This window comes from Mustela nivalis (genome assembly GCF_964662115.1).
Source record: "Mustela nivalis genome assembly, chromosome: 3".
In the NCBI taxonomy this organism is placed as follows: domain Eukaryota; kingdom Metazoa; phylum Chordata; class Mammalia; order Carnivora; family Mustelidae; genus Mustela; species Mustela nivalis.
The window spans coordinates 103,734,550-103,762,454 of NC_139022.1; the positions used below are offsets into that span (position 1 = coordinate 103,734,550).

The window sequence follows — 27,905 nt, forward strand, 5'->3', positions numbered from 1 at the left end:
CTAGGGCTGGAGAACAAGATGTTCAGAAGCTGTTTTGCTACAGGCTTATTTGCCACTTCTGGGTTTACAATGGAGTCCAAAGTTCTCAAACAGTGGGCCAGAATCAAGTATACTAACCACTCCTTTTTGTTTGGCTTGAAACTATAATATGACTAGCCTTTCCCCTTCTACAAGACACCTCAAACTGAGGATGGTTCCCTCCTGGGCTAACTTTGAGAATGGGAGGAGGATTTGGCTGGAACCTACAAGAGATGAAAATTGTAGTTTCAAGTCCTGAGATTTCTTACCTCTGATTAGGAGAGGCCACCATTGGCTGTCCAACTCTCTTCTTCGGTCTGGTTAGCTGAGGTGATGGGATTTCCCCTTTGAGAGCAGGGACTGAAGGAAGCAGACTGGCCTATAAAAGGGCAAGTCAGCACACTGTAGCCACAATAGGTTTAAAGGGTCTTAAAACATCAATAATTTTATTGGTGGTGGAATTTTATTACACTACTACTAGAAATAAGTGGGTCCAGAAACCTCTATGATATATTTTTATTCCTTGAAAGAGCTGTTATTCTCATGTGGTTTGATCTATGCCTCAATAGGATGTTTCTTAATGATGTCAGGTCTTACTATGAATGTGCAAGGTTTTCTTCTGCCTCTATTAAAATTTCAAAATCAGTACTGTCCCACACAAGAGCAGGCTTCTGATTCCAGGTGAGAACCAATGGTAGGGACTCTCAAATCTCAGAAATGTAAACATTCTACTGGCTTCCAGTATTCCCATCCCATATATTCTTATTCACAAGAAAAAGGAGAAAATCTGTGTTAGCACTAGGTGACTCTTTTGAGTTCATTTACATTCAATTTTATTTTCAGATGAGGAAAGTGAAGCCCAGAAATGAAAAATGACTTGCCTAAGGTCATAGAGCTTCAAGTGACAGAAATGAAAACAGAATTTAGGCTTATTTCACTATACCCATGCTGCCTCCCCCCAGATCCCTCATATATTTTTAAAGTAATTAAGTTCTTACCTGAGCTAGGTTTAATCCAAGGTTCAGGTTGGTAAAAGAGCAGTAAAATAATGCCAGGAAGAGGCAAGACAGAGGAAGAAGAGATTATAGCAAACAAAATGGATTGGGGAGGAGGGATCCAAACAGAAAGAAAAGAAGGCGTGCCAGTAAGAGGGCAAGGAGGAGGGTATCCTGAGTAACTACTACTGACTACACAACTCCTCTTTCTTCCTAATCCTCCTAGGGGTTCTTCTAATTGTCCCCTCTTCTCATGGATTCTAGTTCTTGACCCGAGATAAAATTTCTCATTCTGTTATCCTCAAGGTGCAAAAGATAGGGTTAAGAGCTCTTCCAGATAATTCTAATGTATTGTAGACTCTTAACACAGGAAAATCATTTTTGTCCCACTGAATAATTTTCTTAATATTATGTCTCACTAGTGCATGTTTCAATCAAGAGTAGTTTCATTCATTTCACTATATTAGGTAATTTTTGTTGTTGTTGTTAGTGGTAAACAGAAACAGCAAGATATATAGGGGATCCCAGGGGTCTTTTGAGAATACTTGATGTGGTTATCAAGTACTAAAAAAAGCAGTAACTTCAACACCTGTGAATCCATTCAAATCCATTCAAAATAGGAAACAAGAAATGACGTTAAAGAAGCTCTCATAGTTGTGATATGGAATACAAAAGACTCAGGCATGTCTAACACAGAACTTGGGGTGTCTCACTTAGGAGTGGCTTTAGGAGCCAGGCAGAGAAGCTTAAGAACTTTTGGTGGCATGAGAATTGAAAAGTGCTGCTGGTATGGCTCTGCCGCCAGTTACTGTTTTTTGTATGTTCTTTTTTCCTTGATATGTGTTTTGACTTCTCTATCAGCCTGAAGCATTTTCTTGTTTTCTCTTCTAGAGTGCATATACATAAAACCAGGAAGTTCCACTGTATTAAACATGAAAAGTTTAATGACTGTTCTTTTCAGAGGGTTGTTTTTCCTTCTCTATTGCATCAGGTTCTTGGCATAGCCTATAGTTTGGCCAAGGCAATCCGCTCTAGTGTTCCTCTGTTTAGCTTGTTAAACACATTGGCTCTTCATACTTAGGGCTGTGGAACTAAGCCCAGAATTAGTCACACATTTATAATGATTACTCTGCTGATTCAACAATACCACAGTATTACAGGAGGCACTCCCATCCACTCCTGTGTCCCAACCCAAATAAAAACATAAAACACTGTAACCAAATAAGTCTTCAGATAAAAGCCAGGAAGCACAAAAGAATGTGAAGTTGAGAATTTGGGTGTCCCTAGGTTTGTTCAGTGTCATCTGATTGCAATCCTATGGTCTTTATTGATACTTATGATCTTTAAGGAGGTAACCCCAGCAAAGGCCTATCTACTAAAGTCACATAAGACACATTGCAGGGGCTTGAAACTTAGTCCTACTTATAAAATGATATAGAAGAGAACAAGGAAATAAGGACTGTTTAACACAAAATAGGTAGATAACTAGTCTTCAAAACGCTTTTTCAAGGCAGTCTAAAAAAGATCTCTAAGGTGTAACATGTGAGACGCCTATTAGAAATACAGTATTAACAAACTGGTTCAATAGGATTGTGGATTGGGTAATAGCTGCATGACCACTGAAAGGATCACACCCCACTTCTAAACACTGTTCATCTTTTTATTGAATATTCTGGTAAATATTTCACATTAATACAGGCTACATTAAGTAGAGCCACTATATGACAAGAAATTTACTCAACTTTTTCCTTTTAAGTATGTAAACAATTGTACATGTATTTACCACCCTAAAAGGTTGAAACATGTAATCATCTAATTCTCTTCTGCATACAAGTAGCATTCAGTATGTTTAGCCAAAAGCACTAAGTTCAAAATGGCTAAACTAACCAGAGAACATAATCAGGTGGATAGGAAATCACTTCGTTCTTATACAATGGGCAAATCAAATCTCCATTGCTAATGCCTCAGAGAAATTTTCTTAGTTAGGCACATTAAAAAAAAAAAAAAAAAAAAAAATCCCCAGGGTTCTTCCAAGGTTTCTCAAACAAGGCTAAAGAATAAGACCTTCTAACTTAGTTGACATATTTGAGATGCATGTTTCCAATATGAGGAGCCCACGTGCCAGGCCAAATCTGAAAAGGGGGAGGAAAAATTGGAATTTCTAATTAGGAATCTTTAGACAGTTACAAAATGAATATATAAATGCAATGGCAATTCACTGTTTCTGCCTAGGAAGAATGCACATACATGAGATAAAATGTTCAGAAGCATCACACTGTTACTGAAAAACTTAGTTCAGATGAAGGTGGTCAGATGTCATGACTTGATATTCAGAATTTGCATTACCCAAAGAATTAAAAGAATGACATGACAAAATAAGAGAGCACTAAGTCTATTTTACCTGCTGGGCATCAGTGCATTCAGTAGAATTTTGAATAACTTTTATCATAGGGTTCCAAGCAGGATCTGGGTTGTGAAGTCCATTAAACAGAGGTCCACCTGGAACATCAGCAAGCTGAGGATGGGAGGGTATTATGGTGCCTCCATACATGGAAATTGGCAGACCCTATGAAAGAAAGCAAAAAGCTTAATCCTGAAGGTAAACGTTAGCTCTCTCCAATTTCCTTTCATCCCACAAAACTCCCGCGGATCCTTTAAAAATACAGAATCATGCAGTGTTGAAAAACCAAAAGTGGTTTACCTGCATTAGTAACACTTTTCAACAAGAAGAAAATCCCCCCAACTAAATCCAGTATCAAATCATCGGGAAATTTCTCAACTTTGACGAACACACAGAATACCCTCAACTTTTCCGTATTTTAGTTTCATCAGTAAGTTTGTGCTAAGAAGAAAAGGGAAACTCTACGAAAAGACCTGGCCAAGTCATGGAAACAAGCTTGTTACACCAAAAGAGAGAATTATTTCAATACAAACTATTCCTTAACATTGGCTGGCAAAGTGTTAAACAAGTTACAGTGATGTTTGTTGACTCACTTTAGAAAAATCCAGAAAACTGCTTGCCATAGGTTGATGAAAAATGTTAGAGGGGGCTACCATTCCAGAATCATCTCTCTCCATTGGTTGATGCTGGGAGAATGTGCTTGGGTCTGATAATTGTTGATGCATTGGATGGTTCCCTATCACAGACTGTGACCAACCTGATAAGCCTTCTGGAAAGAAGAATTGAGGACAGGGTTTGATATTTATTGGAGTAAAATAACAAAATATTACTACTTGAACTTTTTTCATACTGAATTTTATCACACTCATTCCTCTGAAATGTTCAGTGCATGTTGATGACAATCTTTGCAAACTGAAACAAACCAGTTCCTGGAAAACTGAGTGAAGTCCTTTGAATACTCCAAATATTCTACCTAATCCTTTGAAAGAGAGCACTTATGCTCTCTGAAAGAATATAAATGATTATCCCATTACTGGAAAACTTAAAAGGGAAGGGAAGTACACTTTGAATCTTTTACTTCTAATCTATACTTATTTTTATAACATGTATTACAGATATTATTATGTATAAACCAAACCAACATTCCAAACTCTGAAATTAGACTGAATTCTTCGAAAGTATAAACACCCATACTGACTGTTAAGTGTAGGAACTAAGACATTTGGTTTTAAGGAACTAAGTTTCATTTATTTATTTATTTATTTATTAAACATTTTATTTGTTTATTTGACAAGAGATCACAAGTAGGCAGAGAGGCAGACAGAAAGGGGAAGGGAAGCAGGCTCCCTGCCAAGCAGAGAGCCCGATGCGGGGCTCCATCCCAGGACCCTAGGATCATGACCTGAGCCGAAGGAAGAGGCTTTAACCCACTGAGCCACCCAGGCGCCCAAGGAACTAAGCCTTAATGGCAAAATCCCACAACTTACTGGAGATATCCTTCCAAAAAGAAGACAAGGCAACTATACCTGACATAGCGTTGACACCAAATGACCAGATCCCACTGTGTCCAACAGGAGCAACAAAACTGGTCCCCACAGGGGCTTGTGCGACAGACCCTCCTTGCCGAATCCGGGCTAGCCTCTCTGTTCCAATGGGGGGAGGTATCTTTCGATCCTGACTGGCAGTGCCTCCTTTTGGTTGGCCCAAAGTTGGTGGGGCAGAGGTGGCTGAAAGAGGTGAAGATGATCCCGAAGAAACAGATGGAATAGGAGAGTCACCTGGTGGCAAAATATTTCTCTATTGTTTTATTACATTAAAAACTAATTATAAGAATATGAGAAACCTTGTTGGAAAGACCTATTTCACAACACAGGTTCTGTAAGAAAAATTTCATTTTATAAGATCTTTCAAGTGAAAGCACATAAGTTCTATGAATATTATCCTACACTACTTCCGTACATACGAAGTATAAGCAAATACTCTAAAAATTGTTTTCCAGATTGCTGAACAAAGCTAAAAAGGATGAAAGCCATATTAATTTTTATTCTAGCTCTAAACAGTCTTCTCAAAACATAACCTGTCAGATTTTAAATTAACTTAAATGTGGCAATGTTTGTACGATAATTAGCATATTGTTTGGAAAAGAGCTGGTGGCCTTCTCTCTTTAGCTGTTCTCTTTTTTTCTCTTCCTATGGCCCTTTTTTCCATAACGAAGAAAGGTTATATGTTAGCAAATATCTTGGATTCAATTCATAGTTTTGTTTCCTAATGGGACTCTCAGGTAATGTTGGTAGTTTTCCCTGTCAAAAGGGCCAATATTCATTGACTGCCTCACGAAGCTCATTTTAAAAAATCAAATCCTGTTCAAGTACTGTGAGAACTTCATCTGTTCTAAATATTGAGAAAAATAAGAAGAACAAAGGCATATGTTCACTTATAAGTGGTAATAATTCGGTTTCCTATTTTTAGTATATGTGCTGCCGAAGCAAGCACATAATTTGGTTTCCTAAAATGTAAAAATAAGCTAAGAATCATACCAAAATGACTAGATACATAAATCTACTTTTCGGAAAAAAAAAAAAAAATCTACTTTTCGGACTTAAGAAATTATTTTGCAATACTATCCCCAAAGGGTCCTTTTTATAAAACTAAGTGTAGTACCTCTTTTCTTGATCCAACTCCCTGTGTAAACATTTCTGGCTTGGAAGGACAGCTTGACCCCTCTCAAGTTTTCTATCCTATAAATGACTGACAATTTTTGACAGGCCTCCAATTCAAACCTTAGGTATCAGAATACCATCATACCATTAACTTTAGTTTACTAAACTTTTACTAGAGTTACTATGCAGTGTTTCCTGAAACAAATGGTTTAATAGCTTATTCAAGACTCTTTGGGAAGAGTTCCTCCAGGATTCCTACATGAGTTTGAGGCGCTTGTCCAAGGATGGGGGGAAAAATGTTGCCTGTTGAAACTTGGAGTCCCAACAGGAGCTGGCCCTTGCAGGAAAACCCGTGTTCCTGGGATGCCGGAAAAACTTGTCAGAGGAGCAGAAGAGGAAGATGGGGAGCTGCCTGATGGATCAATGGATGGTAAGCCTGAAAGAAAACAGGTCCGAGACATCCAATTAGCCAAGGTTTTAAAACTGAAAGTCCAAAGTTTACTTAATTCCTTTTTAAAAGAGAAGAAAGCATGTTTATTTTTGTAGATCACAGCAAAAATAACCCACGTATGTGGCCCTATATTATGGCCCAAACGAATTTTACTCTTGAAGTCCTGACGAATCATCACCAAAGAGCACTAGATACAGAGGAGTGAGCCCAACGTTTAAGGACGGCAGTCACCTGGAATGATGTTCTGGATAAATCTCAAAGCTTTCATTGGAGGGGCTGAAATGTGAGCATGTTGTGACTAAATGGTACCAATTAATCACTTCTGCTTCGTCTTGTGGGGAAAATCTCAAAGTACAGCTATTCATCAATATAAAATAGTTATTTCCTATAGGAGATGAATAACATGATCTACCAATGTTTCCTTCCTAATGAGGAAGAGTACCCTATTAAAGATAATTTCAGTATTCCATCTGATTAAAAAAAAAATCAACAGTTGCATATGAAAGTTTTTATCTAGTTTGTGTATTTGTGAAAAGACTGAATTTAGCAGTCTTTTCAAATGCCACTGCTTTCTTTGGAGAATGTATTAGAGAAAGGGAACAAGTGTCTGGAAAAGGATTATAGATACTTGTCTCAGGAAAAGATAATTGATATCAACATAAAAAAACTGTCAACTTCTCTCAAGCAGGTCTTCATCCATTTAAAGTATGTAATTCAAAGGCTTTTAGCATATTCACAGAGCTGTGCAACCATCACCATAATCAATCTTAGAACATTTTTATCTTTCCTAAAAGAAACTCTGTACCCATTACTTATAATTTTCCACCCTCCAAACAACCAATTATAAACTTTCTGTCTCTATAGATTGGTCTATTCTGGAAATTTCATATAAATGCAATTATATAGTATGTGATTTTTTTGTGACTGGTTCTTTCACTGGGCATGGTATTTTCAAGGTTCTGCCATCCTGTCGTGTGCATCAGTACTTCTCCTTTTTACTGTTGAGTAGTAATCCCATTATAGCAATACACCACATTTTATTTATGCATTTATCAGTTGTGGGACAGTGGGTTGTTTCCACTTTTGAGTTATTATGCTGCCATGAACATCTGTGTACTCATTTTTTGTGTAGACATGTTTCTCTTCCACCTAGGAGTGGAATTACTGGATCATATGGTAACTACGTATAACTCTCTTCTCAAGTTGCTTTGAATTTCCACTGACAGCATTTGAGGTTTCCAATTTCTCCACGTCCTTCTCTTACTGTCTTCAGTATTACTATTTCTTACCTGTGACTCAGTAGAATTAAACTATATCCACGAAAGAAGAGGATCAACAAAAGAAACCAGACAGGCAGTTACGGTAAAAGGCCAAGCCTACCAATCCTGGACCTCAGAGGGAAGGTCCAGGATTAATGCTTGCTTTCTAAAAAATGGTTACTTTTGACTAGCAGTAGATAATTTTGATGGTATAGATCTGAGTACTTAAGGTCCCCCAATCTCATTTTCTACCAAACCAGATGGATGATTTCCTTTCCTTTTTTTCTTTTTTCTAGAAATTCATAATCCGTACACCTTCTGGGAGGCAGTATGTGGAGTGCAAAGAGTTTAATACTGGAATATGAGAGATCTGAGGTCAAACTGGCTAAGGTACTGGGAAGTCACATGTTAGTGCCAGCCATGTCAAAGATTAATGCCTTCCACACAGATTGCCTGAGCATAGGCAATACATTCTTCTTTCACCCTGTGGCCTCTGAAAACCTCTATTACAGTTTCCCCAAAATGAAAAGTTAAAATACATACTGATTTATGAGAAAAAAATAGAAAATGGAAGAAAAAAATCCCAGAAAATATTTTGGACCATAGATGCTTTTATGCAAGCTTATATATTTCCTTGAATATGATGAAACAGCTATGTTTTCCTGAAAAGACGAGTGAATGAAAACATCTGAAATGAAAGCTAAGGCTACACCATATAAACTCCCAAATTTTCAACACACAGATCAGCTTATAATTAGCAAAATGGAAGGATGGGCTACAAAAGACAGTTTTCCAAGGGGAAGAAAAGAGCTTCTTACCCCCACTCCACGTTAGCTGCGATTTCTCATTTGTTTTTCACAATAGTGTAGAATAGACTGAAATTTGGCTCCTAGATTCTAGAAAACAGACTCTGGTCTTCTAAATATCTTCAAACCAACATTAGACTCTTATCTATCTATATCTTCTTTATAACGCCTCAGCAGCTAATTTGTAATTTCAAGAAACTGAAGTGCTGAATCTAAATTGGCCTTTTTAGAGTAAGAGCCCACAAATGATTGGATCTCTTTAGTCAGCCCCATCTAATGTCAATAATAAAGAACACTATCAAACAACCCTTAACATTCAGTCTGAGGACCCAAGACTGAGAATATAGAATAATGTAGATTAGGGACTAGTCCCTAACACCTTTGTAACACAAACTTTTTAAATATGAGAAATGCGTATACTCACTATGATTTTAAAAATGTCTACATGGGGCACCTGGGTGGCTCAGTGGGTTAAGCCTCTGCCCTTGGCTCAGGTCATGATCTCAGGGTCCTGGGACCAGCCTGGGCTCTCTGCTCAGCGGGGAGCCTGCTTCCCCCTCCCTCTCTGCCTACTTGTGATCTCTCTCTGTCAAATAAATAAATAAAAAAGAAAAAGAAAACTCACTTAAAAAAAAAAGTCTACAAATGTGGAATCCTTGAAACATCCCAAGTCCCTTTTTAGTAATACCAACACACCAGTTCTTAGAAAATGGACTGACGCAAGGTAAAACCTCCTTGCCATGAGGGACAGAAACATCATCAAGCCAACAGAAAGCAGCTCAATGTATGTAAGTGATTTACCTGCATGTAGATTTCTGCCCACTCCATCAGCAATCATTAATGGGTATTTATGACATACTCTCATTTCTTTAATATTACAGACTATTATGTATAAAAGAATGGCTTTCTTATTATCCTGGGGATTCGGTTATGCCAATAGAGCCCCACACTGAGCTGCAGTAATAGTCATCATAACTTACCAACGGGACTAGTAGAAACTCGCTGGGAAGGTGGTCTGAAGCCAGGTGCCTTGGAGTTGTCGGGGTGCACATTTTCCAAGTGTCCAAGTACAGAGTTACCCAGGAACGCTGACTGAACAGTGAAAGAGGCATCTGCAGCAACTCGTGAGGACAGTGGACCATCTCCCCAACCCTGATTAGCTGGCACCTGACCGCTATCAAAAAGACTACTGAAGTGATTGAAAAGTGTGGCCGGGCCAAATGTAGGTGGCAAAGATTTATTTGCTGGGTTAATGTGCATCTGAGAACCATTCATAATGTTCATGGCTGAAGAAAGCTGCACTGCAGCTGGTGGGCCTTGAGGTGGTGTTAGAGGAACTGGATTTGTAACAAAAATAGACTGGGGATCCTGGTGTATAGTTGCATTTGGTACCACTGAGTAAAAAGAACCTCTGGGCTGCATTCGATGAGAAACTCGAGGTGCTGGTACAGCTAACTGAGGTAAATTACTGGTGTCCTGATTATCGGCAGCAACCAATCTGGGTGACGCCAGAGTCAATGGAGCGGGTTCTGCGTTAGATGCAAAAGGCATTGCCATGGGACTTAAATCAGAGACACTGGATGGCTGCGTTTCGTCCTGCGTACTGCCAGAGGGAGGAGCAGGACTACTGGCCGGGTGCGCTTCTGGAGCTCCCGGGGTGTTGCTGGCAGAGCTACTGCAGCTATTGGCCGTTGAAGAAGGGGTGCACAGGTTCGCCAGGGCCTGCTCCTGTGTGGACACTTTCTCTTTGGGGGGTGGCATGGCAGAGAAAGATTCCATCTTTTGTGAAGAAAGCTGTGCTTGAGGAGTACTCGCGGGCAGAAACGTGGTGGGAACTTGCCCGCTAGGGAGAGGTGCAGAGGAAACAGAAGGCAGGGAACTACAAGTGCTTGTCACAGAAGAAATCACTGTCACTGGAGGACTTGTCTTAGGCACACAGGCAAACAACTGCTTTCTGACTGATGGAGTCCGGGTGTTAGTCACACACAGCTGCTGACTGGCAGCAACTACAGAAGAGACAGTGATAGGACAATTGGCAGTAGCTAGTCCAGCAGACTCGGAGGGCAAGACAGTCCCGTTCTGGTTAGGTAGACGGCCTGCGTTATTATGCTTTGGAGAGCTACTTGTGTTGCCAGGATTCACAGGTCTCACTGGGAATGGTCCCCAAGTGTTAGGAGAGGGTGAAAAGGTTCCTCCAAACTGAGCCATGGGCAAGCGAGGATGCCGAATCTGTTGCATAGTCTGAGCAGCCAGCAGGGCAAAATGAGGGTGGGGGTAAGCCAAGGGTAGAGAAACTGGGAAGGAAGAACGTACATTTGCTGGAACGTTCTTGTTAAGTTTATTAGTTGGCTGGAACGTTGATAATGTTGTCGCCTGTGATGTTACGAGAGCTGGAGCACCCAAAGGAAATGCATTTTTACTAGAGGCTGCTGTGGTGCCAACTCCAGATGAGAAGTTTGCATGGATGGATTTGGTGCTGGCAGGTGTTCTGATATGATTTTTAGGAATCAAGTCTTCCAGTTCCTTAGCAGGATCTTGAATAAGTGCATTGATAAGTTGAACTGCATATCTTGTTGATTCGGTACCACCCCTGGGGAGAAAACAAACAAAACACGAAAATATGATCAAAGATTTAAAAACAGGTCATCTTAACATTAAATAAAATTCTTGATTGTACCACAACCTAACAAAAGTTAGCTTCTAAAAAACATTTAATTTCTACACAGAATGAGTAATACACATTTTTCACAATTACCTTATGGTGATCATTCTCTCGCCGTTCTTGTCTTTTTGTTTATCCACATCAATATGCGCACCCGTAACGTCTTGTATAGCAGTGATGTTGCACCCTCCCCTTCCCATTATCCTGGAAACCACGGAAGCTGGAACGGACAACTTCTTTGACCTAGAAAATGAAGACCACACATGAGCTTATGAAAGCAAAGATCTTTTTTATTTTTTTAAGATTTTTATTTATTTATTTGACAGACAGAGATCACAAGTAGGCAGAGCAGCAGGCAGAGAAAGAGGGGGAAGCAGGCTCCCTGCTGAGCAGAGAGACCAATGCAGGGCTGGATCCCAGGACCCTGAGATCATGACCTGAGCCAAAGGCAGAGGCTTAACCCACTGAACCAACCAGGCGCCCCAAGCAAATGTCTTTATTTAAAAAGATCATTTGGTGAGAATGTTCAGACACCTGTAGAATAGTATTTCTTAAACCTTAAAGGGGCAAGTATTACAAGGTTTTGTTTTAGGAACTGACCTCTTCTCATACTGAATTTAATTTAGTGAAAGTAAAAATTCCTTTGTCATTTCAAACAAGATTATATTTTAAACAACCTGTGATCTAAGCATTTAAATCTACCTCTAACATCGCACGTCAACTAAACTGCAATAACTCTAGGTATATACCCTTCCTAAATTTAAATAATGCAGGGTGCCTGGGTGGCTTAGTGGGTTAAGCCTCTGCTTTTGGCTCAGGTCATGATCTCAGAGTCCTGGGATCAAGTCCTTCACTGGGCTCTCTACACAGTGGGGAGCCTGCTTCCCCACCTCTCTCTGCCTGCCTCTCTGCCTACTTGTGATTTCTCTCTGTGTGTGTCCAATAAATAAATAAAATCTTTAAAAAAAAGTAAATAATGCGTAACAAACTGTTAAACTTCATACCGAATAGTAGAGGCTAGCTTTCAATATCAATAATTTACACTTAGCAATAAAACCCCAAAGCCTCAGATATGAACTACATAAAAAGGAAGTCACACATGGAACCTGGGACTTGCACTTATATGTGAGCTGAGCAGAGCTGGAGAGAAGACCAGAGGCTGATCTTGGGATCTGATAAGATGGCCTGGCTGTCCCTAAGGACTATTAAAGAAACCCAGTGTTTGCAGGCAGCAGCAGTTCTTAAGCATTAAAGCAGAACCAGATGAGAGCAACACCTACTATTTTCAAGTTCTCAGTGTTGGGCCCCAGGATTCCCCATGTCAGAGAGGGACCTTCACAAAACTGAATTATTCTGTCTAGAAGAATATCAATGGCAGCACTTGAGGTACTTTTCATGATCAAAATTTATCACACCTTAATTCTGGGAAGGATATATTCAGATATTTTGAGAGCTAAAGCACAGACTTAAGCTCACAGACTAAAGCATAGGCCATGAGCATTACTTAAATCGATCTTATCATCAGGTGTACATCACTTCTCCTATTCTGCCAAGACTTCTTTTTGTTTCCATTTAATGGACACGATCTTCAGGAACAGTACTGAATAAAAGCCCAGACATTTCAGTCCTTTGGCGATTTAATACACATTAGCAAAAATGTCTGGTCCTGCTTCCCTGTTGCAAAGCATGAACAGAGGCTAAAAGTATCATCTGGACTGTATAAAACATTTGAAAGCAGTAGCCCTTCTGCTTTCATTCATTTCCCTGCTCATGGTTTAAGTATAAAGCATCGTGATGGGGTGTCTGGGTGGCGCAGTAGTTGGGCATCTGCCGTCGGCTCAGGTCATGATCCCAGGGTCACAAGATCGAGCCCTGTGTTAGGCTCCCTGCTCTGCGGGAAGCCTGCTTCTCCCTCTCCCACTCTCCCTGCTTGTGTTCCTTCTCTGGCTGTCTCTCCTAAAAAATAAATAAATAAATAAATGAATAAAACACTGTGATTAAAGGTCCTCTTCTTTCCTCTTTTTGAGGGTGAAGGTAGTTTTATTTTAATTTTACGGGTGCCTTTCCCCTTGTAGCAATTGCTTTGGTTAATAGCGGCTAACCAGTTTTTTAGAACATACTCTCCAGCAAAGCCTAACTTAATTTAAACACTGTAAATGGACCAAGTTGATTGTTTTTGCCATTTGGGACCATTAAACAAACATCACAGCCCTCACTAATAACACTGTGACTTTGCTGCAGAACAGTCAGTATAAAATCTTCACTTTTTTTTTTTTTAAGATTTTATTTATTTATTTGACAGACAGAGATCACAAGTAGGCAGAGAGGCAGGCAGAAGAGAGGGGGAAGCAGGCTCCCCGCTGAGCAGAGAGCCCAACATGGGGCTTGATCCCAGGACCCTGGGATCATGACCTGAGCCCAAGGCAGAGGCTTAATCCACTGAGTCACCCAGGTGCCCCAAATCTTCACTTTTAAAAGAAGTTTATGACCATGTTGTATGGTTTGTCTGGAAATGTCTGCAATTATTTTGTTATTGTAAAGCCAACATATGTCGTGTCATATAAAACATGCTGCAAAATTTACATACTGCTTCTCATTTTACTTAAGCCAACTCTGGATTGAGTATGGCACAAATAATAACCACATTCAAATTATTCATTAATTACTTGGTCACCACCTCATTAGATAAGAATCTATGCGTGGTCTATGACAGTTAAAAAGATAAGACTAATTCTACTTACCTTCGTACAACTTCTTTCCACCCTTCTTCTCTTTTCTGTCCCCTTTTGGGGCTAGTTAGATTCAGCTTTATGTTTGGAGAACTTAATGGCAATGGCACTGACTTAAAGCTTGTTGATAAGGAATTAGAATTCGTTTCACCTTCAAGTCTGAGAAGAAAGAATTAATCAAGTCCAATAAAACAAATTTTAATATAGAAACTCAAGAGACCATTTATTGTCAAAGTTATGCTGAATGTTTGAATTAAAATTTGGCACATCAGTTCAAAAAAGCAGAAAAACAGGGCAAAAAGTTCATCATCTACGTCAGTATGAAAACAGATTCAGAAGCCAGAAGCTGGACTATAATCAATAAAAATGACACAGTGAAAATAAAAATCAAAATATGCTAGTATTTTCAACTTCAAAATTTAATCATAAAAATTTCTAATAATCTCACTTAAAAAATGGCACACGATTAGGACATTAGTGAATTTCAGTTCTAAATACTGAAAGACAGATAATGTGCTAGACCTAAATTGTTTAACACAATTTGTGCTAAAAAAATGTACTCAAATTTTTGTGCCAGTCATGAAAAAGGACAGGTGGATGCAGAGTTAACAAATCAGAAAAATTTACCGTGTTTGAGTTTTGGAAGTAGCAGTACTTGTCTTTTCTTCTTGGGAATGGAGCAGCAGTGACGGGTATCTCCTATCATTAGAGGAATTCACATCCATAGTGAAATTTAACTCTTGGCTTTTACCACCACTGCTACTCTCACTGTTGCAGTCTGTGCTGTCCAAGTTATCCGAGTCACTATTCCCACCTGTACCACCACCTCTGGGTTCTCCATTTATTTTATTTTTATCAGCTTTTTGCTGTGCTAAGGATATATGTTGTTCTGGTAATATTAAATGTGCAGTAGGAGGGGTCTCCTTTGTTTTGTTCTTCTTATTTTTCCGATTGGTGCTAGGAGTTGTCACCACATTGGCCCTTTTTTTCCCAAACACATTTGTGAATGTTGTAGATGTTGCAGAAATTCCGATTGTGGTGGTGGTTGTTGCACTAGGAGGTTCTATGGGAACTTCTTGCTCCACTGAAATTATCAAAAGGATAAAAGTCACACGGACAGCCACAGAGCTCAAAACAAACTATGACAAGATATACATAATAATTCCAGCCTTTAAGTCATCTTTTCCTTTCACCAGTATTCACTAGCAAATAAAGAAATCGTCATTGTTAGAACAAATGTACTATATCCAATTTTGATGTCTAACTCAGTATAAAAACATTCACAGCATAACACTCTTAATATCTGAGGTGCTAGTTATCATGAACTAACCAAAAATCACAATATAGTTTAAATTCAGGGAAATTTTCATAATTTGGCTATTGTTGATAAGATATAAATTTTGGGGTGCATGTTTCCCTTTGATTTAGTAGCTAAAAAGTTATTAGGCACTAAGCAAAACAGATCAGTCAGAGAAATACAAAGCCATATGATTTCATTTGTATGTGGAATTTAAGAAACGAAACAAATGAGCAAAGGGGAAAAAAGGAGAGAGAATGACAAACCAAGGAACACCCTTAACTGTAGAGAATAAACTGATGGTTACCAGAATGGAGGTGGGTGGGGGGATGGGTGAAATGGGTGATAAGGATTAAGTAGTGCACTTGTGATGAGTGCTGGGTGTTGTATGCAAGTGCTGAGTCACTAAATTACACACCTAAAACTAATATTACACTATGTTAATGAACTGGAATTTAAATAATTTTTTTAAAAAATTCCAGGAAATTCTCAGATAGTATTTTATTTTTTTTTTTAGATTTTATTTATTTTTTAAAGATCTACTTATTTATTTATTTATTTTTTAAAGATTTACTTATTTATTTGACAGACAGAGGTCACAAGTAGGCAGAGAAGCAGAGAGAGAGAGAAAGAGGAGGAAGCAGGCTTCCCACTGAGCAGAGAGCTGATGGGGGGCTCGATCCCAGGACCCCAAGACCATGACCTGAGCCAAAGGCAGAGGCCTAACCCACTGAGCCACCCAGGTGCCCCAAGATTTTATTTATTTATTTGACAGAGATCGCAAGTATGCAAAGAGGCAGGCAGAGAGAGAGGAGGAAATAGGCTCCCTATGGAGCAGAGAGCCCGATGCAGGACTCGATCCCAGGATACTGGGATCATGACCTGAACTGAAGGCAGAGGCTTTAAACAACTGAGCCACCCAGGCACCCCTCAGATAATATTTTAGAATTAGAATTCAAATAGAGAACAATTACTTGACTACTACAAGCATTACTAGAATGTACAAAAAACAATCTGTGAATAATAAACCCCAGCCCTCTGTAGCTTTGAGCCTGAACCTTAGCTCAAAACTTATTGAGGCACTGGACCTCTTCCCAGTTTCCAAATGAAGGAGGAAAGGGTAGGACAGAACCTGAAGAGAAGCTGGCAAATCTCTTTACTGTATCACATTTAGGACATACAAGATGTTTTACAGGGTAATTTAAATTAAAACTGAACTTCAAATTACATGCTTGCCTTTCTTCCACTTTCTGTTTCTCTGTATCACTTTACAATGTAAAGTATTTAAAAATATCTACTATAAAAGATAACTGTCAATTTCAGATTAAAGTATCGAATATCTATCCAGAATTAGAGTAAGAAGTACTCAAAATGAAGTTGACAAACGCAATTTTAACACTAATTTGGAAAGGTCGTTTCTTACCATCTTCATCATTCTCCTCTTCATCTTCATCCTCCGGTAGTTCTAAATTCTCCTTAGGTTTGTTTTCCTCATCTTCTTCCTGCTTCCTTTTCTGCTCCTCCTTTTTCTTTTTTCTCTTTTCTTTTCTTTTCTCTCTTTTAGCTGCAAGAGCCTGCTTTCTGCTCTCCTCTCTTGACTGCAAATTAAGAAGGCATATCATTTAGCCAATAATGCAATCATTTAAAATAAATAATGAATATTTTTGTTTATGATAGGTGGGGCTTCCCAGGGATGCCAGTCTCAAAACACGTTTATAAAAGCACACACACACACACACACACACCAAAAAAAAGATAAACTGGACATCATCAAAATTAAGTTTTTGTATTTCAATGGAACCATCAACAAAGTAAAAAGGCAACATATAAAATGGGGAAAAAAATTTGCAAGTCCTACATCTGGTAAGGGATTTGTATCAAGAATATATAAAGAAGTCCCATGACTCAATAATAGAGACAAATAACTCAATTTAAAAATATACAAAGGGGGCGCCTGGGTGGCTCAGGTGGTTAAGCCGCTGCCTTCGGCTCAGGTCATGATCTCAGGGTCCTGGGATCGAGTCCCGCATCGGGCTCTCTGCTCAGCATGGGGCCTGCTTCCCTTCCTCTCTCTGTGATCTCTTCCCTTCCTCTCTCCTACTGTGATCTCTCTCTGTCAAATAAATAAATAAAATCTTTAAAAAAAAAATATATACAAAGGACCTGAACAGGTATTTCCTCAAAGATGATATATGAATAGCCAAAACATATGAAGACAGATGCTCAATAACTACTAGACATCAAGGAAAAGCAAATCAAAATTACAAGATAACCACTCCCTATCTGCTAGATAGCTATAAGAAAGACAGACAATAGCAAATACTGGTGAGGATGAGGAAAAACTAAAACCTTCAAACACTGCTGGTAGGAATGTAAAATGGTAGAGCTGCTTTGGAAAACAATCTGACGTTCCTCAAATGGTTAAACAAAGAATTACCATATGATCTAGCAATTCCCTTCTTAGATGCATTATATATATATACATATATATATATATATGTATAGGCATATCTACATCTATATACAGATGGTATATATATGGTATATATACATACCCAGAGAAATTAAAACACATTCATACAAAAACTTGTACCCGGTGGTCACTTTGGCAGCACATATACTAAAAAATCTCTAACAATACAGAAGATCAGCATGGTACCTCCACAAGGATAAGAGGCAAATTCGTAAAGCATTCCATATTAAAAAATATATATATTGTATATGTATAAAGTAGAAATAACCTGAATGTCCATCAACTAATGAACAGATAAGGATAAATAAATATGTGTGTATATAATGGGATATTATTTAGCAATACAAAGAAATTAAGTATTGATACATGTGACAACATGACTGAACCCTGAACACAGTATGAAGTGAAACAAGCTAGTCACAGAACAAATATTGTATGATTCCATTTATAGGAAATGTCCAGAATAGGCAAATCCATAAAGACAAAATACAGTTTAGTGGTTACCTAGGATGGAGGGACTGAAGGGGGTGACGCTTAAAGGGTGTAGGGTTTCTTTTTAGGATTGTGAAAATATTCTAAAATTGACTGTGGTGATAAATGCAGAACTCTATGAATGTACTGAAAGCCACAGAATTATATGCTTTATTTGTTTGAAAATATATGTATATTTTAAGAGTGTATTTACTTGAGAAAGAAACAGAGAGCACAAGCAGGGGGAGGGGAAGAAGGAGAGACACAAGCAGACTCTCTGCTGAGCTGGGGGCCTCCCGCAAGGCTCCACCCCAGGACCCTGAGATCACAACCTGAACTTAAGTCAGATGCTTAACTGACTGAGCCAGTCAGTCACCCCTGAACTGTAGGCTTTAAATGGGTGAACTGTATGATATGTGAATTAAATCCTAGTATTGCTGTTAAAAAATACATTTATGTAGCATCTGTTTATTGCTATATAGTCAGCTATATGATAGCTGACTAAAATGCAACTATCATGATCTTATAAACTATTAAAAAATTTCACTGTAAAAAATACTGAACAGAGACTATTATAAAAATTGTTTTCCTACTTTATAGAATTTTTTAAAGCCACACACATAATTCTGATCACTTTTAGGTTTTGCTGTGGCTAGTATCAGAAAATGTCTTTTTTTTTTTTCCAGAAAGGGGAATGTAATAAGTTGCTAGCATCATGATGAAAGTTTGAAACAAGTAGAAAACACATCAAGTGATTTATCCTTCTAGGGTAATTAAGTAAAGCATTTTCCTCAGAATTAAAATTTATCATTTTGAGACATAAACTGATTATTCTTTGAAATTTTTATTTATCCGAATCAGAAGTTGGCAAACTGTGACCTGAATGCCAAGTCCAGTCTACCATCTGTGTTTCTATGGCTTGAAAGCTAAGACTGGCTTTGACATTTTTAAATGGTTGAAAGAAATAAAATGAGTATTTTGTGACACTTGAAAATTATATGAAATTCAAATTCCAGTGTTCAAAAATAAAATTATATTGGAACACTGTAATGCTCATTCACTTAGGTATTGCCTATAGTTGCTTTTGTGCTATACCAACAGAGCTGAGGACTCATGACAGACACCACATGGCCTACAAAGCCGAAAATATTTACTATTTAGAATTTTATAGAAAAAGTTGGCAATTCACTACGTAAATGAGAAAGGACTGAGAGAAGAGATTGCGTATTTAGCTAAAAACTGAATTTCATCACTCTGTTGGCATAAGAACAAATCGGCTAGCCATTTAGGGAATTGCTGACCATATCCCAGGGTAGTTACACAAAAATCAAAATTATACATGAAAGGTACCTTAACAGTCATCTAACTATGAACTCTGCTTTATTTTAAAATGAATATAACCTTTTTTCCCCTTCTGACTTTTAACTGTAATCTTAAGGTTTGTACTTTTACCCCTAATATAAGCAATGAATGTCCTTTTATGTTCAGATCTTTTGAGCATTTGTCTAATTATTCACCTTAGGCTAAGTTTCTATAAGTGGAATGATGGGTGGGAGTATGGGTATCCACCTTTTTATTTTGGAAAGCACTTCCATTAATAGCTATAGTGGTTTACACCATATATTAAAATTCATTCACTAGAGTGCTAATCCTTCCTCACCCTTGCAATCAATGGCTATTATCTAATCTTTAAATTTTAACTTTGCCAATGTGGTTAAAAAAAAAAATTATTGAACATTTGTATTTCTTTTTCTGTGAACTGCCCATTCATGTTGGATCATTTTTTATTCTGTCAAGTTATGTTTTTCTCATTGATTTGTAAGCAGCCTTTCCTTCTGTTCTTAACTTATATGTTTTTTGGATTTTTTGTTTGTTTTTAGAGAGAGAGGTGCAGGGAAAGGCAGAGGGAGAGGGAGAAAGAAAATCTTAAGTAGACTCCATGCCCAGTACAGAGTCCAATGCAGGGCTTGATCTCACAACCCTGAGATCATGACCTTAGTCAATATCAAGAGTTAGACATTTAACTGACTGGCCACCAGGTACTCCCTTTTTTTTTTTTTTTTTAAAAGATTTTATTTATTTATTTGACAGAGAGAAAGACCGCAAGAGAGGGAACACAAGTAGGAGGAGTGGGAGAGGGAGAAGCAAGGGGAATGAGAGAGGGAGAAGCAGGTTTCATGCAGAGTGGGGAGCCTGATGTGGGGCTCGATCCCAGGATCCTGGGATGATGACCTGAGCCAAAGGCAGACACATAACAACTGAGGCACCCAGGTGCCCCAAGGCACCCCATGTTTTATTCTTTTTCTTTTTTAACTAAGGGATTCAAGAGTTTAGTATCTCTCAAAATAATCAAATTTTTTTCTTCTTTTAATCATCAACAAAATAATCATGTTAAGCTAGCTCTTGCATTCCTAAAATAACTCTACTTGATCATAGTCTTTGTTCTTTTAATACAACTTGTGGATTGAACAGTAACACCCTCATTTTCCAGGTAACCAGACTGACCCTCAGAAAAGCAATTTTTTTTAAAGTTTTTCCATTATATCACACAACCTAGGATATTAGACACTTACTCTTTAAGTGAAGATCTAATAAACCACTAACAGCATACATCTTGTACTTAACAAAAGATTTTCAATGTTTAAAACATTTTTTCTCAAAGTAATGTTAAAACCACTAAGGTAGAGGCACCTGAGTGGCTCAGTTGGCTAAGCATCTGCCTTCGGCTTAGGTCATGATTTTGGGGACCTGGGATGGAGCCCCATGTAGGGCTCCCTGCTCAGCAGGGAGTATGCTTCTCCCTCTCCCCCTCCACCCCGTTCATTCTCTCTCTCCCTCTCTCAAATAAATAAATAAATAATCTAAAAAAAAAAAACCATTTAGGTAGTAATATCATTTGGTAAACTATGATCTGCTTGAAAACTAATCGCTTACTTATATGATTCAAAATATTTTTAAAAACAAGAAGTCACAATAAAAAAGTTGATGGTGATTCGACAATCCATTAATCATCAAAATCTTGGAAAGAGATTTTGTTAAAGTTGTTGGTCATAAGGATAGTAAACTTATTCCTATAAATTTCCAACAATTCTTTTTAAAAACTTCTGGAATTTATTTAATAAGTAAGTAATTTCTACTACAACCCATGTTGGACTCAAACTAACCACATTCTTTCCAACTGAGACAGCCAGGTGCCCCAATTTTCAACAATTTCTAAAAAGAAAAATTATTTTTTTTTACCTTTTCCAGATCAAGTTCCTTCAAAAGAATACTTGCATTCTTATTTGCTTCTGCAGCCTGCTGGTCTTTAGCCTTCACAATTGTCTCAACACATTGGTGACATTTTTTCAAGAGTTCCTACAGTGGAAAATGGAATTATATAAATATAGGAACACATAAAATCTACAGGCCTTATAAATAAAACTTGAGCTGATAAGCAGAGTGAAGTCCAAGACTTAAAGCCCAAACAAATGAAAATTCACTAGGCCAAAGATAAGCTATCCTTTGAGCCTAGTCATAAATTAATTCTCACCAAAAAAGGGCATTATTTCCTAAAAAGTTTGTGTTCTTAGGCAACTTTCTAATCAGGCTAATAGTCTAGCAATAACTTTTAGCCACACTCACTGTGATTATAGCTCATAACAGGAAGGAAATCTCAAAATAATCTGTTAATATTACAATATCCATTCTCCATGGAGAAACTAAAACCCAGATGGATTAGGTGATCAGTTTCACAGAAGACAAAAGGAAGCTTGTTAACTGCACACTTTGGCATATAATTCCACAAAGAATAAAAATGTGCTTCAACAGTTTATTAAACCTACCTTATCTGTAATTGTTGCTATGTATCTCATGCATTCTATATCAGAAGGGAACTGATTGACTTCCTTCACCAAATATTGAACAACTTTTACATGACCCTGTAAGAACAACAACAAAAAATGCACAAAAGAATTCCTTGAAAATTTGCCCATATGCTTAATAACTTAAGAGTAAAAGGTATGGTGATACTTCCAGATAGTTCACTAAACTGAAAATTGAAATTGTGAAAATAACACACTCACTTATCTTTCCTAAATTTAATCTAGCATTTCCTCACTGAAAACAGAAAAACTTTTGTAGAAAACAAGTGTTTCCCAGAGTAAATCTATTAATAAAAACTGGTGATATGAAATGAACCTTTATATAAAAGGGAAATTGGTACTAAAACAGAAAGATATTCGAGATTTCAAAGCATTACTTTGGGTCCATCTTACAAAACTAGACTCTCACATTTATTTGGGGCTCATGACTTGAATCTAGGTAAAATGCTTTCTAAATGCTATGATCAGAGGCGGATGATATAATTAATTCTAAGTACCATGTATTTTAACATGACCAAATTTACATAGTTTTCCTCCTACCAAGTTCTTAAACATCTTCAAGTATTAGTCTGATGGTGACAAGTTCAGAGACGTCAAAAAGTCATTGCCTCCAGGGCAGGGAACTGAGAATAGGCATGACGAAATTTTCTAGGATTACAGAAGCATTTTATATGTGTAAGGGATGTGGGTTGCATAGGTATATGTATTTATCAAAATTCATTAAACTATGCACTTTAGGTTTGTGTATTTCCTATATGTAAATGATCCTTCAATTAAAAGGAAAGGAAGAATTGAAAAAAGAATTAAGTCCAGAAAAAATGTTAAGTTCTTTTTTTAAGATACAAAACTTACACTATTCTCTTTCAGTAACTATTTAGTAACTACCTAGTACGTATTGGGCACCATGCTAAATAAACAATGTGAATAAGTAAGGATATTCGTGCTTAGTCTTCCTGGATCCAACAGTCTACTTGGGGAGATAAGCATTAAATAAGTAAATACATGTTTAAATGTATAATTACAATTTGGGATAAAGAAAATAATAGGGTACTGTAAAAAAGAACAAGAGGACCTTTTTCAGATGGGTATTAGGGAAGGACTCCCTAATTTAACATGGGAGCTAAACGATGAACAGCAGGGAGCCCATGAAGAGCAAGGGGAAAGAAAACCAGTGTGCAAAGTCCCTCTGGAAGTTAAAAATTTAGTGCATTCTAGACCAGTAGCAGAAGTGTAGTGAGCAAGGGTGAAGGGTAGCAAAAATTCTTTGCTGTGGGGAGGCTGGCATGAGCCATATCATGTAGGGCTTTGTAAGCCATGTTCAGTAGTTTATAGTTGATTGTAATTATAATGGTAAGCCTTTTAAAAATACAGCAGACAAGCAATATATATATATATATAGGAGGTATAATGCATTTTTATGAAAGAGTCCACTCCTTTTTGTTCCTTCTTAGGTAGAGAAGACATCATCCACATAAAAATCTCGGGTTTTATGTTCAACATAACAAAACTAGTTGGGACACAACCGATTTAACAACGCAGTTGCTTATAGTGAACTATAGTGTAACTCTGAGATTTGGCCACAAAAGAGGGTGGAAGGATAGCAGTGATTTATGTTTGGAAATTCAGTCTATTCCCCAGGAGCAATTCATTTTTCCCACATGGTTTCAACTTAGAATTAGTTAAAAATGGTTACATTTTACCTTCTTCCCTCCACATCAAATTACCTTGCGAAATGCTGACATAAGAGGTGTGATTTTCCGGTTATCCACTGCATCCACATCAGCACCGGCTTGTACTAGCAACTGCACCACGTCAAAATGACCACCACTGGATGCCAACCAGAGTGGCGTGTTTCCCTTCTTGTTCCGAACATCAATATGGGCTCCCCTATAAAAATCAAAGAATGTAAAAAATAAATAAATAAATAAATAATCAAAGAACGTTACTATAGTCTCCTACAAGGTGCTGACTTTCTATTTCCTCTCTTTGTCTTTTATCTTCTATTAAATAGCATGCAAATAATATGTTCTTCATTTTTTTCAATAATCTGCTCTTTAAAATGTCAATAAAGAAAAACAATCTGAGTAGCTGTAAAGGTGCTGAAAAGTGAAAAGGAGGACAAGAACTTCTATATATAAATAAAAAATTTACCCACCTATTAATCAGGAGCTCACAGAATTTGTAGTGACCTTTGTCAGCTGCTATTGTTAAAGCAGTATCTCTTGAGGAAGGCACAGGGGGGGCATTGACATCTGCTCCTTTATCAAGGAGAACTCTTCCAACCTCTGCATATCCTCCAGAAGCAGCTTCCATTAAGGGGGTAAGACCAGTCTGTTTAAACAAAAAATTTATGCAAGTACATTAATAAAATTTTGTTAACAGTCTAAAACATTTGATTTACCAATGGATTCTATTTCTGATTTTCTCTCCTAAAAGAGCTAAGCAATATTTAATCTTCAATTTTACAAAACAACAAATGAAAATTGTTAGAGTGAATCAGACATGCTAGAATGAATTAATTTATCATAACATACTGTCTCATATCAAAAAAACCAATTTCACAAGTTCTACACTGTTATAAATTTACACATGAGACAATGACTTGTCTACCCAATGAGCGGCTATGAAAGATAAAAAGAAAATTAAAGTATATTGTTCAATGGAAAAACTTTGTTTAAAAATTTAAAAAAAAATTTTTGATTAACATACAATGTATTATTTGCTTCAAGGTCTGTGAATCATCAGTCTTACACAATTCACAGTGCTCACCATACCACATACCTTCCCCGATGTCTATAACCCTCCCACCGCCACCCTGTTTAAAATTTTTATCTGAGAATGTAGTTTGCTAAATAATTCAGGATAGGGGCACCTGGGTGGCTCAGTGGGTTAAGCCGCTGCCTTCGGGTCGGGTCATGATCTCAGGGTCCTGGGATCGAGTCCCGCATCGGGCTCTCTGCTCGGCAGGGAGCCTGCTTCCCCACCCCCCCCTTCTCTCTCTGCCTGCCTATCCATCTACTTGTGATTTCTCTCTGTCAAATAAATAAATAAAATCTAAAAAAAAAAAAACAAAAAACAAAAAACAAAAAACCTCAGGATAAATTCCTTCTATCCTGTTTAAACTTGGGAAAAATAGGTTAAAATATCACTCCATAAATTTTATACATATGTGTCTTTTGCTCATTAATCTCTAAAACTTTTGCCAAGAGACATTTCATACTGGTATCATTTCTAAAGAAATATAGATTTTTATAGGACTTCTAACACTGAATATGTGTAATCCATTTCCTGGATAGCAGGAAAGATTCATTTTTCTTTGTGCTATGAAAAAAAATTTTTTTGTCTGTGTGCTATGAAAAATTTGAGGAAAACTATACTTCCCAATTTTGTAGATTACAAAAATGTAAATATTGCATTAAATTTTAAGAAATAGGGGCGCCTGGGTGGCTCAGTGGGTTAAAGCCTCTGCCGTCGGCTCGGGTCATGATCCCAGGGGTCTGGGATGGAGCCCCGCATCGAGCTCTCTGCTCGGCGGGGAGCCTGCTTCCTCCTCTCTCTCTGCCTGCCTTTCTGCCTACTTGTGATCTCTGTCTGTCAAATAAATAAATAAAATCTTAAAAATAATTTTTTTTTAAAGAATATAACTAAAACGGTTCAAGGAGAAAATATGATTCAAACCTTTCAAATCTAGGGTGCCTGGGTGGCTCAGTGGGGTAAAGCCTCTGCCTCCAGCTCAGGTCATGATCCCAGGGTCCTGGGATTGAGCCCCGCATTGGGCTCTCTGCTCAGTGGAGAGACTGCTTCCCTCTCTCTCTGCCTGCCTCACTGCCTACTTGTGATCTCTGTCTGTCAAATTAATAAATAAGTAAAATCTTTAAAAAAAAAAAGAAAAGAAAAAAGAACTAGAAAGATCACCCTCTCATTAAAAAAAACACACCAAAAAAACCTTTCAAATCTGAAATGACTACCAGATTGGCTGCTGTCTGACTATAAAGAATTCCACATAAGCTACATTTCTAGGGTTGTAAGTACCTAATAGTTCTAAACACAGAAATTCAAAACACTGATATACTAACTTCCTTCTAAATGCCAAACAGTCATGAATTTGTTCATGTCAGAATCTGTTACAATCAGACTAAATTTTAGCTATCTAAATTTTATAATCTATGCAGTAGTTTTTCTGATTGGATTTTTTACCAATAATAAGCATATGCTTCTTTGAAGGAGTTCTTTAAAAACCTACATTAAAGGACCCTACGGGACACTTGGCTTAGTCGGTAGAACATGTGATTCTTGATCTCAGGGTTTTGAGTTCAAGCCCCATGTTGGGCATAGAGCTTACATAAAAAACAACAACAACAACAACAACAACAAAAAACAAACAGAAACCTCGACTATCTTACTACAAAGATAGCTTATTATATTCAAAGACTGCAAACTGGAGGATTAATAGCTACTCAAGGCTAAGGGTGGAAAACATACAGATTCTACTTTCTTCATTGTTCTTAATAAAAGACATGAATGATGATAGTATGTCATTGGCCACAATTCCCAGATCTTGTCTTGGGATGACATTTTTAACTTAAGACAGTTTAAAACAGCACATTCAATTTGAGTTGAAATGCCATGCTAATTTTTTTTTAGATTTTATTTTTAAGTAATCTCTACATCCAACGTGGGGCTCAAACTCACAGCTCCAAAATCAAGAGACACACACTCTACTGATTGAATCAGTCAGATGCCCTTTCATAACTATATATATTTAACTCTACTCCTGATGTGGGGCTTAAACTCACAACCCCAAGATTAAGAGCTGGATAACTTACTGACTGATCCAGGAAGGAATCTGAAACACCACGCTCTTTACACTAGAAATACACCCTAAGTAGTTGAAAAGTTATAAAATGCTTACCTTTGCCCTATGTTCAACATTGGCTTTTCGATCCAGAAGCAAACTCACGACTTCTGCTCGGCCTTGGAAACAGGCCAAAGTGAGAGCCGTGTTCCGATTGGTCTCGATTTGGGCATTAATGTCTGAACCCATATCAAGCAGCAGTTTCACTGCAGGAACATGTCCATTCATGGCAGCCAACATCAAGGGAGAAATACCTAGTTTACTCCCAGTCCTAAGGGGAGAAATTTGCTTAGAAAATTAAGATAATATGTTGCCTACTGTTTTTTAAAAAACAGAGAATATAAAAGATGAAAATGCTTCAGAGTAAAAAGGTCTCTAACACCAATGAATAAATTTTATTCGTGTAGACTACTAACTAGGAATAGGAAAATCTCACAATTTACAACATAATCCCTATTTAGAGGTTAAAAATTTCCAATTATACACAACGAAGTGCTTCCTGAAATGAGGTATCTTTAAAAATCGCTATTTTAGCTGAAATAAGCTATGATTACTTATAAGCACCTCATAGGAAAAACTGTTGGTCTTGTACTTTAGAACTATCTCTAAAAAAGTTTCTAATTTTTAGTTACAAGTACAGTTGACTTTAGTATTATCTTAATTAAAATTGATATCCGTACAAATATTTAGAGGAAGACGCTTAACCCCAAGGTAGTAATTGACCAGTCATGAATAAAATGAAGATAGATACCTTGAATTAATCTCTGCTCCAGCATTAAGCAGAATCTTAATGATATTAACATATCCTCCAGATGCAGCTAGACTCAATGGTGTATAATCAGACACATTCCTATGTTCTTTATTTGCACCTCGAGCCAGAAGCAAGTCTACCACCTATGAAGTAAAATACAGAGAAACCAGTTTAAACCAAGGGTTCAACTTATAATGAAGGAAGCACAAAGAAA

At 37.6% G+C, this 27,905-nt stretch overlaps 1 protein-coding gene across 12 annotated transcripts in view; it reads right to left on the reverse strand.

The window, feature by feature from the left end:
* Positions 1-27,905, reverse strand: part of LOC309862060 (ankyrin repeat and KH domain-containing protein 1) — a gene marked incomplete at its 3' end in the record, with an annotated part of 132,054 nt that overhangs the window by 4,603 nt on the left and 99,546 nt on the right. For 4 of the 12 annotated variants that reach the window (XM_082725427.1, XM_082725421.1, XM_082725420.1 and 1 more), the window contains 16 exons: positions 27,692-27,834; positions 26,998-27,211; positions 24,241-24,416; positions 23,810-23,972; positions 22,047-22,142; positions 21,463-21,579; positions 16,702-16,876; positions 14,609-15,065; positions 13,994-14,140; positions 11,346-11,495; positions 9,571-11,180; positions 6,334-6,510; positions 4,941-5,192; positions 4,008-4,183; positions 3,415-3,579; positions 288-397 (listed from right to left, as the gene is read on the reverse strand). In XM_082725427.1, coding sequence (XP_082581553.1) covers positions 288-397; positions 3,415-3,579; positions 4,008-4,183; positions 4,941-5,192; positions 6,334-6,510; positions 9,571-11,180; positions 11,346-11,495; positions 13,994-14,140; positions 14,609-15,065; positions 16,702-16,876; positions 21,463-21,579; positions 22,047-22,142; positions 23,810-23,972; positions 24,241-24,416; positions 26,998-27,211; positions 27,692-27,834 — 4,328 coding nt within the window. Of the gene's footprint in view, positions 1-287; positions 398-2,659; positions 3,146-3,414; positions 3,580-4,007; positions 4,184-4,940; positions 5,193-6,333; positions 6,511-9,570; positions 11,181-11,345; positions 11,496-13,993; positions 14,141-14,608; positions 15,066-16,701; positions 16,877-21,462; positions 21,580-22,046; positions 22,143-23,809; positions 23,973-24,240; positions 24,417-26,997; positions 27,212-27,691; positions 27,835-27,905 lie in introns of those variants that run through there. The other 8 variants (XM_082725431.1, XM_082725430.1, XM_082725422.1 and 5 more) reach the window with 6 other exon arrangements.